Source organism: Girardinichthys multiradiatus, chromosome 23, assembly GCF_021462225.1.
Source record: "Girardinichthys multiradiatus isolate DD_20200921_A chromosome 23, DD_fGirMul_XY1, whole genome shotgun sequence".
Classification (NCBI taxonomy): domain Eukaryota; kingdom Metazoa; phylum Chordata; class Actinopteri; order Cyprinodontiformes; family Goodeidae; genus Girardinichthys; species Girardinichthys multiradiatus.
This window is the reverse complement of record NC_061815.1, coordinates 28,135,756-28,153,908: the sequence shown is the minus strand read 5'-3', so window position 1 is coordinate 28,153,908 and position 18,153 is coordinate 28,135,756. Positions and strand designations below refer to the sequence as shown.

Here is an 18,153-nt window from a genome sequence, read left to right as displayed (position 1 = left end):
TCAGGGGGTGATTACGTTCTCATATAAGGTCAGGCTGCTTTGGGTAGCTTAAATATTTTTAGAAGAAAACGTTTAAAAACTGCATTTTGCATTTCCTCCGTTTATCTTTGTCCCATTAAAATCCGTTTGATCTGAAACATATTAGAAATAAGGTGTAGTCGGCGTTTACACTTAGCAATCATTGTCGATTTTCTTTATTTTTCTTGAAAAATAACATGAAGTGAAAAAAGCTTCTGAAAATAATTACAATGCTACAGGATCTTTGTTTATACTCTAAAGGCAGAAAACAAAACAAAAAAACAAAAACAACAACACATTTACACAAAAGTAAATATTTATATAATTATATTCATTCTTAGAGATATGGACAGGAGAGCAGTCCGGGGGGGGGGGGAGAGAGAGCTTCGTTTCAGTTCCAACACTTGAAGTGAACGAAAACGGGCAAAAACTCCAACATCTCCACGCAGACATAGACAAGTGAACAAAAGTGACTACAACTTTTTTTAACCATAAAAAAACGAAATTGTAACAAAGAGAGGTGGGGAGCAGTTTCATCTACGATATTTTTACTTTAAATGTCTGTACAAAAAAAAACAAAGCAATACGAGTTTGAAAATAATAGCACCTGAAGTTGAACTGCTGTTTGGAAATGGACCATTTATGCGACACCTTATCCTTGGCTTGACCCCCACACTTAACCCAACCTGCCCTTTTCACGGGGTGAGGTCTTGTTGCTATGTTGATTGCCTACTCACAGTCTTTGTACCTTCTTCAGCTTTACAACAATGTATACCACCGATGTACTGTTGCAATATGTCTTAATTACAAAAGCTGAATGCACAATGGTAAACACGGGCCGGGCCATTCCAGTAGTCTGATTTTTATGTTTTTTTTTTTACCTGTTTACTTTTAAGTTTAAAAAGGAAAAGAAATCTCCAAGCAAAGCTGCTGTGCATAAAGCAAACATTGACATTGTAACCCTGACAAGAACAAAAACATCCACTAGTAGCACCCAAATGTAGTTGAAATCGAACAGATTTATTTTTGTCACGAGGAAAATAGGAATTTATGTTAGACAAGCGCAAAAGATCAATTATTTATATCCCAAGGTTGCAACTCAAGTCTTTGCTCATCTAACTCTGAAAGGCAGGAGCCTGTGATAGGGGTCAACACTGGTATTTTTCCCAAAACAAAAACTAGTTGAGGTGGTGGTCGTCCACAGGTCAAACTGAGCTAGGTCATCATTCTCCCATTCCAGTTAATGAAAAATTATATCCTCTTTCCAAAAAATTATTTATTGAATGAACAGCAAAAATGCTCCTGAGCGTCTCTGTGGGTACACAGAAAAAAAAGTATTGATCTGGCTTAAACAACCACCTTTACCAAACACCAGTGAAGTAAGCATGCCCTGCAGTTCAGACCCCACCCCTCCTGCATGCGACTTTCCCTGTTAATTAGGTCCACGCCCTCTGCAGGCGACTAGGATATCCGTTGGATCAGTTTCTCGTCTGATAGGCAGTAGAGTGTGTTGACTGACAGCTCGGAGATGAAGGCCTCACAAGCCTTTCTGGAGACTCCTTTACAGCCTCGCAGGTCCAGCAAAGAGATGCATGACAAGCGGCGGAGATATTTCAAACACGTGTCTGTCAGTTTGCTGCAGCCTGAGAGAAATGAACGCGAATGTTAACGATGGTGACAGGCAAACCATGATCCTAGTCCCTTCTGAACATTGCTCACCTCCTAGGTTGAGTTCTGTCAGCGTGTTTCGGGTGGACGAGCCGACCGCAGTCAGCAGGTTGATGGAGTGGTCGGTGAGGCTGTTGCAGTGGGAGAGATCCAGTTTTGTTAAATAGGGCATGTGGCGGATCACCAGCCGCAGAGTGGAGTCGCCTATATCTAGACCTGCAAGCCGCAAACACTGCATGTTCCTCAGCTGGCTGCGGTTGTCACAGCCTGGGGGAAAGTAAATGAAAGAAAGTTGTATCAAATTTATATTAAAATATCACCAAGCAGATATTGTAACCCATACTTGCAATCTGAGGCTGCTTACCTGGAGGTATGACTAAATCCCTGATCTGTGCATCTTTGACACCATATGCATTTCGCAGGTCCAGAGAGCGGAGCAGAGGACACCCAGTGGAGCAGAGAGCTGAAATAGACGACCAGGAACAACCGGACAGCATCAAATCCTTTAGTCCTGCAAAATGGATAATAGTTCATATTTGTTTGCATATAGAACTGGCAAAAAATAAAAATCAGGACTAGAACAATGAGCTTGTGCAGTACCAGGCAGGCGGCCAATAAGCCAGTTGAGCTGTTTTTTGGAGATGTTCGTCCAAGAGAGGTCGAGTGTGACGGGCTGTCTCTTTATGATGCCGGTGAGGGCCTGAGGGGTCACAATGCGCTTGATGCTCAAGTCAATCCGGGCCCAAAGCCTTTTATCTAAACACCTACGGAGAAACGTGGCGGTAAATACAAAAACATTTCTTTCAGTTACCTTATTTCAGACACAGGACTCACAATCCTTGCAAAAGAAATAAGTGTCTCATTACTAAAGTTCTAATCCAGAAAAAGATTAATTGAAGAGCATCGTACGAAAATAAAATCCCAAACTTGGTTGACTGTGACTAGGCCAATAGCACACTGCGCCAATATTTATATTTTGAGATTTTACATATTTGTCTCTTAGATTTGACTCCTCATTAACTGTTTTTAATATTTCTAAATGAAAAAAATAAATAAATAAAGCAACTCTTAAAATCATAGGATGCTGCGGCTCAGCATTTCTGTCAAAGAAAATCCATCTGAACATGAATGTCAGCACTTTTTTGCTGAAGTATCATTTCACATTGAAGGCAATCTGTGTGCAATTTGAACTTTTGCAGTTTTTTGTCGTTTTGTTACAGGCTTGTTTTTAGAAATGAAAGGAAGACCTCTGCAACGGAACGGGGCGTTTGATACTCATTTTGACCATCGATGATTTAAATTAGTTTTCTATTAATCTACTTCTGGTCTATTGTGAGAAAACGTGGCCATGTGACTCCTATAAATATCAAACAACAGCAAGTCGCTCAAAGTAACTTGATCAGGGGTCATAATCTGTCATATTTCCTAATGGTAAACCGGATTACACAGGGATGCATAATCAATGGAAACAAGGTGTTGAACAGTGCTGCGTTTTCTGAAAACAGTACCAATTTATATTCAAACATGAAATTTAGGTATTTTTATGGTCATCTATAGAAATCAAAAAAGCAACAACCAAGAAAAATCAACTGATATTCATTGGTTGAAGCACACTGGTGTTTTATAATGGTGTTTTTACGTGTACAAAAAGGCAACGCATGGGAAAAGAATGAGGGAACAAAGAAGGTGAATTGACCCAGAGTCAATTTTCTTACAGCCTGCTCCACAAAGACATGCTCTGAAGACACTCAGACTGTGTCTTGTTGTCTCTGTTTATCATCAAACACTAGAAAGAGCTAAATAAAGCTTAGCTCATCAGTTATTGACTAGATAAGTAAGAATCAGAGGCTGTGAAATTCACTTTATTCTGCAGAGTCTTGCCTAAATCCGACACAAACAGATTTATACTTAGCTTCTCACTGTTGGATAAAACCCTAATTGTGACGTTCGTGTCAACTAAAGCCAAGAGAACTCCTGGTGGCATGGCGCAATATAGATGGCCGCGATGGTTTCATGCAGTGTGCACCATTCTGTAGGCCTGCAAACTTTCATTTGCAAAGATTCTGATATTTACACAACAGATTGGTATACAAAGTAAAAGAAAGGGTTTTTCTATTGTTTCTTTGAGTGAGAAGACATAAAAAGTTATAATGAAAACCTGCCATTACAGAAACTAAAATTGTTAATCAGATTGAGACAATTGTTCATCCAAATAAACCAGTATGAGTGAACAGGTCTTACCACTTGTACCAGTTCTTGCAGACAGCCATACAGACACATAAATCTGCTCGATTTAAGTAGCGAAAGACAGAGACCCAAACTTCCCTCTCACAGCTCGGACCGCTCCCTGCACTCTCCCTGTCTGCCTCACCCCCTCCTTCCTGCAGGGCAGAGAGAGGGACTCTGAGATGGTGAAGCTCGGATGATGCAGAGGAGGAAGCCCCATTGCTTAATTTAGCTGGTCTGGTTGGTTTTGATGCTTCCAGTCTGTCTGGGTTGGAAGAATAAGAGTCTGTGTGTCTGCTGCGAGTGCGTGGAGGTGTGACCCTGTTTGTGTGTCGATCAGGACAAGGCCCTTGATTTCTAATAGGGGGTCTGACGAGGGGCTTGCTCTGGTTGTGTATTGTAGAAGTGGCAGTTGGAGGGGTGACAGCCTCTAATTTGGGAACAATAGCTGACGAGTCCTGTTTTGCTCTGGGTGGCTTCTGAAGTGTCACTTTAATATACGAGCCATCTTTGTCCCCTTTTGGAATGTCATGATCCATCTCCTCCTCTTCATCCTCCTTCTCTCCACCGTTTTGGTTGCCCAGTCCACTTCCACACTCATCCTGTTCTGTGGCTGGTTGTCCTCGCCTCGATTGTGGCTGGTTCTCTTTATCCCCTCCCCTCCCGTTATTCAGACCGCTCTCCTGGACCTCCTCCTCGTCCTCACTGCTACTGGTGCTGCTGCTGCTGCTGTCATCACTGTCGCCCTCCAGCTCATGATGCGTCCCTCCACCTCCGATACCTCGCCCTGCTCCTCCACCTCGCAGCCTCACACCTCTTCCATGACCCCTGCGGGGCTCTCCTTTAGGGTGAAGCACCAGGCCGTGGGAGGACTTCTGCTGCCCAAATGGTCCATTACCTCCCAGAATGCTGCTGTGAGATGAACCACTTGCCCAAGCAGAAGCTCGGCTTTGGCCCTGAGACAGTCTGCTGACTGGAGAGTGCAGGCGAGACAGTAGCCTGGAGCTCAGAAGCCTTGGAGAGCGATCTAAAGACGACTGTTTCTATGGAAAAAGGTCAACGAGAAGATTTTATTTTCATTAATTCCAATCAGTGAAATCTAAATGCAACAAAAAAGGTATAGAATTATTTAGGTGCAAAAATCAGAACGGTGAAACGGCAAATATTTCTTACTCTTAAAAGTTTGCTCCTCTCTAGTTTTATCTGGAAGAAAAGTTGAAAAAAAACAAACACTGAAAACATCATAAAAACTTATAAGCAAACAGTGTAAGAATTTTCTACTACCTTCTTTGAATAGGTAAGATGTTAAAAGTTAATGGCTCTTCAAGTGCATCATATCTACCCTTTTCTTAAGTCTGTAGTCCAGTGCACTTTCACGTTTGCAACTCTGTTGATGCTGTAGTAGAAGTTTTTGTGAAGGAGGCGGTGCCGTTTGTCGGCCCGGCAGTCTGCTGCGTTTCCCTCGCCTCGGACCTTCATCACCAACATCGTCCTGATATGCACGTTTAGAATGCGGCATGAACGTGGAGCCCTCTGACTCTTCACTCTCCTCGTCACTGGAAGACTGATGTTGAGAGGTTAATCAGTTTGTTAATCAAGAAAAACATGTGATCAACCACATGTTGTGTTTTATTGGCTGAAAAATGAAAATAAACGTTTCTAATAGGGTGAAACACAAAGGAACAGGAGCCAAATTAAACCAAGAACAAGAAAGTGGTCATTTTGTACCTCTGATTCAGAGTCTTTGCCAAGGTAACATTTGGGACACTCCCAGCAGCTGGGCAGGTCCTTATTGATCTTCCCCTCACTGGGTTCCTGAAACAAAGATGGTCAGACACAAAAACTACCAAATCTGGCCAAGAAATGAATGTAAGCATTACTACAACCTGATTAGCTTTTAAAGTCACAGTTTGGTACGTTTTCGGTGTGCTTCGATCAGGAGAAAGAGTTTTTCATATTTGTAAAATTATTTGATTTTATTATGTTTCAGAACTGAATAGGGGTTCAGTTTGAATATTATCAATTCATAAAGGATAAGCAGGTATAGCCAATCCCACGGATATACAGGTCCTTCTCAAAAAATTAGCATATTGTGATAAAGTTCATTATTTTCCATAATGTCATGATGAAAATTTAACATTCATATATTTTAGATTCATTGCACACTAACTGAAATATTTCAGGTCTTTCATTGTCTTAATACGGATGATTTTGGCATACAGCTCATGAAAACCCAAAATTCCTATCTCACAAAATTAGCATATTTCATCCGACCAATAAAAGAAAAGTGTTTTTAATACAAAAAACGTCAACCTTCAAATAATCATGTACAGTTATGCACTCAATACTTGGTCGGGAATCCTTTTGCAGAAATGACTGCTTCAATGCGGCGTGGCATGGAGGCAATCAGCCTGTGGCACTGCTGAGGTCTTATGGAGGCCCAGGATGCTTCGATAGCGGCCTTTAGCTCATCCAGAGTGTTGGGTCTTGAGTCTCTCAACGTTCTCTTCACAACATCCCACAGATTCTCTATGGGGTTCAGGTCAGGAGAGTTGGCAGGCCAATTGAGCACAGTGATACCATGGTCAGTAAACCATTTACCAGTGGTTTTGGCACTGTGAGCAGGTGCCAGGTCGTGCTGAAAAATGAAATCTTCATCTCCATAAAGCTTTTTAGCAGATGGAAGCATTAAGTGCTCCAAAATCTCCTGATAGCTAGCTGCATTGACCCTGCCCTTGATAAAACACAGTGGACCAACACCAGCAGCTGACACGGCACCCCAGACCATCACTGACTGTGGGTACTTGACACTGGACTTCTGGCATTTTGGCATTTCCTTCTCCCCAGTCTTCCTCCAGACTCTGGCACCTTGATTTCCAAATGACATGCAGAATTTGCTTTCATCCGAAAAAAGTACTTTGGACCACTGAGCAACAGTCCAGTGCTGCTTCTCTGTAGCCCAGGTCTGGGGAATGCGGTACCTGTAGCCCATTTCCTGCACACGCCTGTACACGGTGGCTCTGGATGTTTCTACTCCAGACTCAGTCCACTGCTTCCGCAGGTCCCCCAAGGTCTGGAATCGGCCCTTCTCCACAATCTTCCTCAGGGTCCGGTCACCTCTTCTCATTGTGCAGCGTTTTCTGCCACACTTTTTCCTTCCCACAGACTTCCCACTGAGGTGCCTTGATACAGCACTCTGGGAACAGCCTATTTGTTCAGAAATGTCTTTCTGTGTCTTACCCTCTTGCTTGAGGGTGTCAATAGTGGCCTTCTGGACAGCAGTCAGGTCGGCAGTCTTACCCATGATTGGGGTTTTGAGTGATGAACCAGGCTGGGAGTTTTAAAGGCCTGAGGAATCTTTTGCAGGTGTCTAGAGTTAACTCGTTGATTCAGATGATTAGGTTCATAGCTCGTTTAGAGACCCTTTTAATGATATGCTAATTTTGTGAGATAGGAATTTTGGGTTTTCATGAGCTGTATGCTAAAATCATCCGTATTAAGACAATAAAAGACCTGAAATATTTCAGTTAGTGTGCAATGAAACTAAAATATATGAATGTTAAATTTTCATCATTACATTATGGAAAATAATGAACTTTATCACAATATGCTAATTTTTTGAGAAGGACCTGTATTATAACAATAATGCCACCTGAAAATAGTCAGGGTTGTTATTTAGGATTTTTTAATAAGACTGTGTTGATATTTAAGAATAAAAATGTTTTAATCACCTTGGAGACAACTAGTTGTCCCTGAATGTACCTCAAGAGTTCAGCTGTTGGGATGTGACCTCTCCTCACAGAGAAACCCGCTGCTGTGCAGCATTTCAGTCTGGTTTAATCTACTACAGAGAGCAGGATTTTGACCTTAGCAAACTTTTCTCCTGTAGCGATGGCGTTTATGTTCGTTCGGCTTGAATTTGTTGCAGAGTAAAGCAGAGTAATTCAAGTGCTGTAAAACGCTGTCAAACCTTTGGCTCAGTCCTTTCTTTCTCTATCATCACTGTAGCTAAATAGGGAAACTTTGCTGTGCTTTAAAAAGTAGACTTAATAATAGCAGGGAGTCCACACTGTTTTGTTTCGGTGTCTCTTTTTAAAGTTGCACAATGAACCGTAGTTCTGTGCACATAAACATTCGGCTTCAAAAGAACACTGTCTGGTAGGGGCGTAGGGCTGTACCCGATATTGCATGCATGTATTCGTGTACCGTTACACCCCTTGTAATGTTATGTATTCGGTACTGGTTTGTCAACTGGCTGAAAGATTACTGAATGTGGTTTGTACTGATTGGTTATTACTGGTAAGAGATCTAAAAAACACCTCAGATCCCTGCCAGCACACACACAACCACTTCAACAAACAGGGAAGCATGTATAAAGCAACAGAATAAGCAGCCAAATTCAAACCCCTGTACTGAGAGTTAAAAACAAATGAATCATTATTTGTCTTAATATTTGTTTAAATCTGCACACAACATAAGTAGGCTCAACATTTTTTCCTCAATCAGTTTTGGCCTTTGATCAGCAGACCAAACTGGGGGAAAAAAATATATATTTTTTTTCTTCCATTCATTTAAATTGAGTCTATGAAGGGATAAACTGAAACGGATCAGTTTAAATAGACTCACCTTGACGCACTGACGATGTACAATTTGCGAACAGGCAGTGCACTCCATTAAAGAGAACGTGCTGGGATCTGATTCATCAAACTCCCCTTCTCCACATACAGCACATCGGGCCGTGTTCGGCAAGGCAGGCTGGAAAAAGGGGAAACAGTATTAAAACAATTATAATCTGATTTCATACAGAAGATCACAAAAAATCTGTAAAAATAATAAATAAAAGAAAATGTTGAGTCTTTTTCTATTAAAGATAAAAATATCCATTTTGATGGTGGATCTCTTGATACTATTCTGATATTCCACACAAAAAAGCAGAAACAAGATTCTCTGGCACAGAATTTCAACTTTTTAAACAGGAAAACTGGCGACATTAATACGTTTTAATACCATTTTCATACCAATTTGCATGTAGTCTTACCATGAGACACTGCCTCATGACACAGCTCTTTTTCATGCGTCCAGGACCACCGAATTTTCTCATGTCGTGACAGTACTGGCATTTCCCACACTCCTTCCTGCAGCATGCCGAGCATCGCTTGCATCTTACCCGTCTGCGCCTCAGAGCCGAAATGGACGTGTGTTTGGTAGACCTTTTAGATTTATGCAGAGACGGCCCCAAACGAGGACGGTAAATAACAGGTGGCGGGGGGGTTGGGGGCTGGTACCATGACGGCTAGACGACACCAGCAGAAAATGGTTGGAAGAACATGTTAGTATGGAAAACTGAAAAAAGGCATTGGGTTTGACCATTATATATCAAACATACAGGGCTTTTGATTCGCTTCTGCAAAATGAGTTATTAAAAATATTTGCATGTACAAAAATTGGGGAACTATCTTCCTCTCTGTCTCCAACCAGCTGAGAAAGATGTGTACTCACCCTCTTAGGCCAACGGATGATTGGCTCTCCAGTGTAGGCTAGTTTGACATCGTCACTGGCACACTCCCGTAAAACAGCCTGGACACAACAAGGTAACAGGTGGATGGAGGAAGAAGAAAAATATGATGTCTTTTTTACTCAAAGTGATATTACATTCTGAAACATCTACACAAGGAAAAGCAACAGCTACCCACCCTCATGTCCTCCAGCAGCGCTGCAGCATTTCTTATCCCTGTGGGGACACACTTTTTGTGGGCCGGCAGCTCTTCCAGCTTCCCTACAAGGTTCCACAGTCCCTCCAGTTCAAATGGGGTCAGCACAGGCCGAGGGGTCACAACTTTGTTTGTAGGCCCTTCGTGACCTGGCTCTTCGTGGCCTTCCTCTTCCTTGACCTCTTCTTCCTTCCGCTGTTCTTCAACCTCATTGTCAACCCCATTGGTGCCATTTATTGAGGGATTGTTATCCCCGAGGTCTGCCGGAGTCAGTCCTAAAAAATAAAAAATCCATTTAAGACAGAGTTGTTTCCATCGGATTCCATGTGGGAGTTTGAAAACTCAAAACAAAATATACAGTACATAGGAAAATGGTATTTGTTTTCATCCTTCCTTACCGATGCCTAGAGAATATTTCTGGAACTCCGGCGTGAGGTGGGAGTTGTTGGTCAGACAGAAGAGGTATCTCTCCAGGACATACCAGCACATCTCATAGTAGAACGGGTAGCGAAACTTCGCTGGCACCTGAAGAATGATGCCAACAAACAGGTCACATAAAGTAACAATTCAATATAATGACTCTCATATCGAGACCATAAAGCACAAAACACATATTTCCCCTATCCACTACTTTTATTTTTACACATTTATTTAGCCATTCGTGATGCAACTGAGGACCAGATTCTCATTTAAACTCCCATCTGTATCTCCCGACTCTGCAGAACACCAACACATGACCAACAGAGTTTAAGGAGTGCGATGATGTTCACAGCAAGTAAAAGCTAATGTGACAATATCAACTGCTGCTATTGGTCTGCTGGTGTTAAACACGATCGCTTCTTAGGTATTCCGAAGATGAAAATATTTGATGCCGGAGTGTGCAGGAATCTCTTCGGTTGTTCTCTTATTATCAGCACCAGACGTCCTCTTCAGTTTGAAGAATGCAAGCTCCTGTTGCCTGCCTGGCAGTTTAAGTCTTACATTACACAACTGTACAGAGGTTTACTCAGCGAGACACACCAAGTACTGCGACTAAAGATTTAAGACTTTCACGTGGTTGAAATGTGAATCATGAGCTTTATATGAATACACAAGATAACTCTTTTGCCATAGTTGTGTAATCTTTTAATAAACACACCCCTACTTTAACTTTGCCTTGCATTATGATAAAAAAAAACCAAAAAAAAAAACCCTTATCTGATAATGTGAGCTGCTTCTTACCCGTGTGCGGTCTTCAATGTTGTAGATGTTGAGCTGCATGGGGATGTTAAAGCTGTGGAGAAAATTTCCTCCAAATACTAAAGTGTCTTCTGGAGTGTATACGGCATGGATCCACCCTGCACCACACAAAACACTCAAACTAAATGTGGCGATTAAGTGCAATCGACAGAAGACGGTAGGTGTTTGGAGTTTCAAAAGATGAATGCGTTTATTGGAGTAACAGACCTGATGGGATTATGAAGGTGTTGCCCTGTTGGAGCTCTATCCTCTGGCAGTCGTAACACTTGTCTCCCAAGAAGATGTCCCCCTGCTTTCCAGATAAAACCCAGTCCTCATACATTCCCAGGTTCTGAGACGTTGGTGGAATCAGCCAAAACACCTGCAGGAAGCAAAGGTAAAAATGTTCACAGATAATAAATACAGAGTTCAAATCCTGTCGAATTTCAACACCAGGCTAAATTTATTCATGGCCACCTTCCAAAGCCCCTTTTATTTTCACTAAATAAAGAGAGATCGCTGAGGAGTGATTGAGGATGTATGAGGCCACACACCACTCAAGTATTTTACTGTATAGAGGCATTAGAATAATTTGAGCAGCTTTTAGTTTAACTGGTTCAAGTGTTAAATTCAAGCAACTGGAAAGAAAATGGAATTAAAACACAAACCTGGATGTAAAAACTAAGCATCACTTGATTCAGTTTGTTTAGGCAGATCTTATAGTAATAAATTTAAGCCATTCTGCTGGATCTCGGAAAGATGTCTTCTTATGAGAAGATTAATTGTTTCCACTAATGAACAAGATTTCTCACAGTAAAATGATGAACTCTGACTCCTTTGCAATGGTCTTACAACACTTTATAGATCGATAGGCAGCAACAATCGTTTCTTTGATATCAATGCTGATGTCATTCCACCTTAATGTTGAAGTTTAGAAAACTGGTAAAACCTTAGCTTTATAGAGGTTCTCACACATTCTACTGATAGGGTTGAGGCAAGAGCGGTATGTTATCTCTCGGAGCTCAAATGCCTTTATGAAAACTTTCTCTAGAAGCTCCATCTCAAAAAGATGCCAGTGGGAAAAACGTCCAACAAGGATAGGAGTGCAATGATTACAAAATGGAACAAGTTTTCATTTTAATTTTAATTAACAAGGGACAAGCGATGACGTTAAGAGGAAAAGTTGGATTATGATCGGATACATCTGATCCAAACTGCAAAAGCTCTGGTTTTGCATACAACATGATGCCAAAACTGACCTTTGCACCTCGCAGAATGTGGTACCAGACTGAAGTTCCACCAAAGTCAATGTGGAAGTCAGTGAAGCAGCCTTGCACACTCATGAGACAGTACCTGGGGGACAAAGCAGCCCGTTTTAGAAAATAAATACAAAGAGCTGAAATGATGTATTTTACAGTAATGTATAAGAATGCTTGCAGTTCACTTCAACTGTAGAAAATCAAATGTTAAGTCATTGGTTTACTCACTTCTGTACTTTGGGATAATGCATGTCTATGATTGCATTGGTGGAGTCCCTCTGTCTCTCCTTGAGGTGGCGGGGCCACATGTTGTCCACCCAATCAATGAGGTCCACCTGGACAGGGTAGAGAAGAACACGGTACACACATGACTTCAAAATGTCAGAGTAAATTATATCTACTACTGACAACCGATAAAATTTCTGGTTGTAAATAAAAAGCAATCTAGCAATTGTCGACCTGACCTCTTCAAAAAGCGAAAAATGGCAGAAATTTTAATTTCTTTATTATGAAATTGCAAATATGTGTAGAGACCTAAACTGTAAGGTGTGAAATGATTTTGGTCCTTACTGATGCTGGTCGTTTGACCAGATTCTCCAGCCTGGTGTGGCTGAACTCCAGGCTGATCACATTGTAGAGTTTTTCTCTTTCTGATGGTGGCGTCTCATAGTAGCGTCGCCACTGAGCCATAGACATTTCAATTCCCTTCTGGGTATTCACATCCATAACATCTACGATCCGTCGACTACCTGTAAGAGAGTTAACAAGGGTTTAGCAACTAACACAGCCATAAATGAAGCTAAATAGGTGTTCTTTTTATTAAAACAGCTATTTCAGTGCTGTAAAGCCTTTAGTTTTGACAAAGAGGGCATTTTAGGCAGTAAAAGATAAACTGCTAAGCTAAAATAATGCAACAGTGATTATATTTATGACATATGTAAATAAAAACTACCTGTATAGAACCATTTAGTTTTTATTTTGATAACTAAAAAGAACATGAAAATTAAGCTCAAATTGTGTTTTTTGGGAGAAATGTGTTATTACAATGTTACAAACACATTTGTTAAATACACTAACAGACTGTGGAAATCAGGAACTTACCAACAAATAACTTGACATCACTCACACTAAAATCTGGGTCTGGCATTCTGCAAGAAAGAGAATCCTTTAGTATTTTTCCGACATGTTTTTAAAGGATATTTTGAGCTCAAAGAGAAACGCCGTTTGACTTACTGTATACCAAGCCCATCAGTCAACTTAAAAATAATGGGGTCCCTGAGCCCTTCCCTCTGTATGTATTCATATGTAAAATCTATCAAGAAGATGAAAAAGAGCAAAGCAAAATATTCAACAGATGTCACACACTTAAAAAAAGCTAGACTAGGTTTCACCTGCAAAATAATTGCACTGCCTTTACATATCATGAGAGGATTTTCTTTCGTCAAAATCACCTTCCACAAATCTATTTCATTTACATGTGGGCGTCTCACCTTTACCCTCCATGAGTTTGATCAGATCACTGCCAAACCTCTCACATTGCAACTTCTCATCCAGGTCAAACGTTCGTTTGCCTTCAATCTCATCGTCTGAGATTCCATCATCCTGGTACTGCCTTCGCGGAGCTGTCCGCTGAGGAGAAAAACGGATTTTAAATCAGACAGAAGCGATCAGAGGAACTAAAATAACCAGGATGGCAGCATTTTCTCCTGGTTTGCAGAGAGGTGCAAGAGAAGTTTTCTTTATAAATTCTCTCAGTTGAAAAACTTTTTCAGTCAAGTGGAGCAAAAACCTGAAACGCAACGATGGATGAGAAATTCACCTTTGATCAGCAGGTGAAATTATGAAAATTTTGATTTTTTTTTTTCTTCCCTACATTGAATTTAGCTAAATCACGAACTCAGACAATGTTCATTTTATTGACGCATCAACCAACAGCATCTTTTTAAACCAACTTCTTTTTCTAAATGAAAAAAAAAAGTGATAATGGTAGGGACATTCGCATTAATGCACAAATGGGGATATGCTTTCAAGCCCTTCATTTTTTTATTAGGTTCAAAACTACCACCTCTGCCAGCAAACCTTTAGCACACAATTTTCTTTAAACTGTGCTACAGCCCTCTAAAAAGAAATTGGCCAAAATCTGAATAGGCAGGTCATACCTCAAAGAAAAACCAAAAATCACTATCTGCCAGGACAAGACTGATCCTGCATTTCTACCAAAAACGTTCAGCCAAAGACTATCTGTTAGTCGCATACCCACTACACTGCCGGCTTTTTTTATAACCCATAAAGAGACACTGGAGCAGGTCTGTCTTAGATATAAGCAGCAATGACCTGGGTTTAAATCATATCAGCCACAGAATCAAGCCTTCCATCATATTTATGGATTACAAAAAAACAAATAGATTTGCATAAACTCATACAACCAGCTGCAGCATCACTTCATGTTGCACACAAAGAATTACAATAATACAATGGCAGGAGTTAATCTTCTACACATTGCCCCCTTCAGCCCCCCGCCCCACATGAAGCACTGCTTGTCCAGACAGATGGATTAGGCACACTTCCCCCTTCCTAAAGACAACACAATGCTTTTCTCACAGCAAATAAGCAATAATAACTATTTAAACATACATTTTCTTTAAGAATGAGGGGCAACTTAGTTTTAGTACATATTAATATGCAACATAATCAAACCGCTTAATTATGCAAAAATAAAAATTACAAGGGAACAAACCGAAAAGGAACTATTCAATTACAATATAGCATTGAACATAAACCAGTGGCCCAACAGAAAATTAAGTGATAAACTATATACCTATACATAAAAATAAAAAAAAATGATTACCTACCCCAGAAACAACAAAAACAAATAAAATGGTCTAAGAATACAGACTAGGTGGAATTACAGCTGAAAGAGAAACGGTGGCAAAAAGGCTAAACAAGGTCGCTGAACAAACGCCATCAGGGTAGATGGTGAACTTGACCTTCTTTTGAACCCAGGGTCTTTAAACAAGTTCATTACAACCAAAACAGAGAGGCTTCTGCCTGGAGTCAGTTGGACAATAGATGCCGGTCGTTTCATTCAAACACCGCAGTAAAGAGCTTCATAATTACCAAAAGAATGCCGTTAAAAACACATATGCAGGGCAACAAATGGTTCTTAGGCGTATAATAAACACAACGGGAGTGTTTGGGACAGGTAGCAGCTTGGCTAAGTTACTTACCAGACGTTTGCTGTACCGTGTGTGAGGATCCTCCATAGTCTGCAAAACAGGAATATGGTTAAATCTCTGAAATATGCCAACTAAACGCTCAATGAGCGCCGCATTGTTAAATTGCAATTTATTTCGTCAATATTGAGAATGTTCTCTATGAACTGCTAATATTAGCCTGCTACTATTGCTTTAGCCAGCGAGCTAAGGCTAGCATCACACGATTGGAAACGATTACAATATTCTTCTTCTTTTACGTTCTCGTAAGGGCTGATACAGGCAGCAACGTGTTAATTGGAAATAAATGAGCCAATATGCGGACCTATAACCACACGTCAGCTGACAGGGCAAACTAGCTCCGCTCGTCGGCTACAATTGATGCTAGCTAGCTAGTTCTAGTTAGCCCGTCTACGGCAGTTGGGAGCTTTTCACCCTTACCTTTACGTTTTAACTCCGCTCAGACGGTGTGGTGAAAGTTATCTGTCCCGACTAACGCGTCTGAAGCCTCCGGATAAGGTTTATCTCCATGTTATGCGAAAACAGCTCAGTATTTTTGAGGTGTTTGTTATTGTGCGACAAAAGTTAGGAGCTGTCGACGGTCCGGGCCGCCGCCATTTTCAGCTGGTCAGAAAACACACACACACACACACACACACACACACACAAAAAGGATCATGCTTAAGCCCCGCCCCTTTCCCCGTATTAGCATGAGCTGCTGTCATTGGACACAGCGGTGCTATTTAAAAAAAGATTACAATAAATTAACATTCTGGAATCACTTGGTTTCTGAATGGTTTAACGCGATCTCGGGGTTGCACTCGGGTTATTGAACCATCCAGCTTCCTTTTGACTTACTGGATAAACTTGCTTTCATATTGGAAACGACGGAATACGGCATAAACTGGTATGTGAATGGTTCGGATGGAAGTACAGGTCGGAGAAGGGGAAGATATGGATTTTGAGGGATGGACACCGGTAGGTAGGGGGAGAGGAAGAGGACGTGGGAAAAAGGAGGAAGGAGGGATGTTTGAAAGTCAGGGTAACAAGCGAGAGTTGGAAGGAAGCAGCTCGGATGAAGAGAGAATAGTTAGAAGGAAAATACTGAAGGAGGAATTTAAAATAATATTAAAATTAAGGAATGAGGAGGATCACAATAACCTAAGCCCGATGGTGATTTCTAGAGAAATAAAAAAGAAAATAGGAGATGTAGAAATGGTGAAAGTGTTAAGAAACTTATTAGTGACGTGTAAAAACGAACAAAAAATGAAGGCTTTACATGTAGAGAGCATAGGCAAAAAAAATGGTTGTAGAGAGAAAATAAATCAATCCGGGGAGTGATTTTTGGTATCCCTCAGGATGAAGATTTAGACAAAATAAAAAGAAGCATTACTGGTGCAAATGTGAACTCGCTGAAGAGATGATCAAAAACTGTCAACAGAGAAAGAATAAGAAGTCTGTCAGTGCTGACTGAATTTGCAGAAACAATCTTGCCAGAAAACATAAAAATAGGATTCTTGAGCTTCCAAGTAAGACCATACATCCCTCCACCACTTAGATGTTACAAATGCCAGAGATATGGACACATAGCAGCAGTTTGCAAAGGAAAGCAGAGGTGTGCAAAGTGTGGAGAAGATCACAAGATAGAAGACTGTAAAGAAGTGCAAGAAAAATGTTGTCACTGCGGAGGTCAACATCGAGTTACATATGGAGGATGTGAGGTGAGGAAAACAGCAAAGGAAATCCAACATGTTAAGATGAGCAAAAACACAAGTTATGCAGAAGCAGTCAAAAGTGTGAAAGGACAAAAGATAAGAGAGGTGGAACAAAAAGAGACAAATTCCTCAAAAACTGCAAACAGAGGAGAGTATTGCGTTATCGGTAGAAAAAGTTATACTATTCATTGCTTACGTCATCAATTGCACTGACCAGGCCAAACATAAAACTGAAAAAATTAAAATAATTGTGAGAGGAGCAGAACATTTTCTGGGTTTCAAAGAGGGATCTTGGGAGAACATCAATAAGAGGTTGGAAACAGAGGACCAGGAACCCCAGCTGATAACATATGAGAATACTACAGTGGAATGTTAGAAGTCTGATAGCTAATGGACAGGAACTGAAAGGATATATTAATAAACTTGAAGAGAAACCAGAGGTGATTTGTGTACAGGAGAGACGGTTAGAACCAACATTAGATTTTGTTATTAAAGGGTATGGTAGTATAAGAAGGGATCGAGCAGAAGGAAATGGAGGAGGGTGTGCGATATTTATAAAGGAAGTAGTTCAATATCAATTAGTAGGACAAGGTAAATATTTGGAGTATATAGTTGTGGAAATTTGGGAAAAAGAAGGTAAATGTAAGATGATTGATTTTTATAATCAATGTAAAACATTATCAATGGAGTGGATGGAGGAGTTGTTGGAATATCTAGAGAAGAAAGTAATATGGTGTGGGGATATTAATGCTAATAGCACAATATGGGGAAAGTGTAATGATAAAAATGGACAAGTTATAGAAGAAGTAATAGAAACAAAAAATTCAGTATGTCTTAATGATGGAAGGGTACAAGAATTAATGTAAGAACATGAACAGAGTCAACAATTGATTTAACTTTGGTATCAAATTCATTAGCTGGTATATGTGAGTGGGATATAGATAAAAATACAACAATAGGTTGTGATCATTATCCCATTAAGATCAGAACAGAACTAACATTAAACATTAAAAATATAAAAATAAATAAATGGAATTTTAATAAGGCAAACTGGATTAAATGTCAATGTTTGAGTGAAAAGAATCTAGGAAAAATAGACATGGCAATGGATGTAAATAATATAAAT

General features: G+C 40.4%; 1 protein-coding gene across 1 annotated transcript; it reads right to left on the bottom strand.

The window, feature by feature from the left end:
- Positions 1-164: 164 nt before the first annotated feature.
- On the bottom strand, positions 165-15,964 carry kdm2ab (lysine (K)-specific demethylase 2Ab). The gene is made up of 23 exons (XM_047352940.1): positions 15,754-15,964; positions 15,328-15,366; positions 13,591-13,729; positions 13,334-13,412; positions 13,202-13,248; positions 12,671-12,849; positions 12,329-12,435; positions 12,101-12,194; positions 11,070-11,223; positions 10,845-10,960; positions 10,022-10,148; positions 9,606-9,898; positions 9,412-9,489; positions 8,951-9,205; positions 8,539-8,667; positions 5,641-5,727; positions 5,255-5,476; positions 5,086-5,115; positions 3,928-4,955; positions 2,287-2,450; positions 2,051-2,197; positions 1,738-1,953; positions 165-1,661 (listed from the first exon to the last, which is right to left on the bottom strand). Exons 2-23 carry the CDS (start codon positions 15,361-15,363, stop codon positions 1,480-1,482), a joined length of 3,909 nt encoding a protein of 1,302 aa, XP_047208896.1. The 5' UTR covers positions 15,364-15,366; positions 15,754-15,964; the 3' UTR covers positions 165-1,479.
- Between the last annotated feature and the right edge of the window lie 2,189 nt (positions 15,965-18,153).

Coding starts and splice junctions, on each gene's coding strand:
- kdm2ab (XM_047352940.1), bottom strand. CDS start 15,363: ATGGAGGATCCTCACACACGGTACAGCAAACGTCTG. Junction 12,436..12,670: donor TGGTCAAACGACCAGCATCA/GTAAGGACCAAA, acceptor TACCCTGTCCAG/GTGGACCTCATTGATTGGGT. Junction 9,490..9,605: donor CGCTGCTGGAGGACATGAGG/GTGGGTAGCTGT, acceptor TGTTGTGTCCAG/GCTGTTTTACGGGAGTGTGC.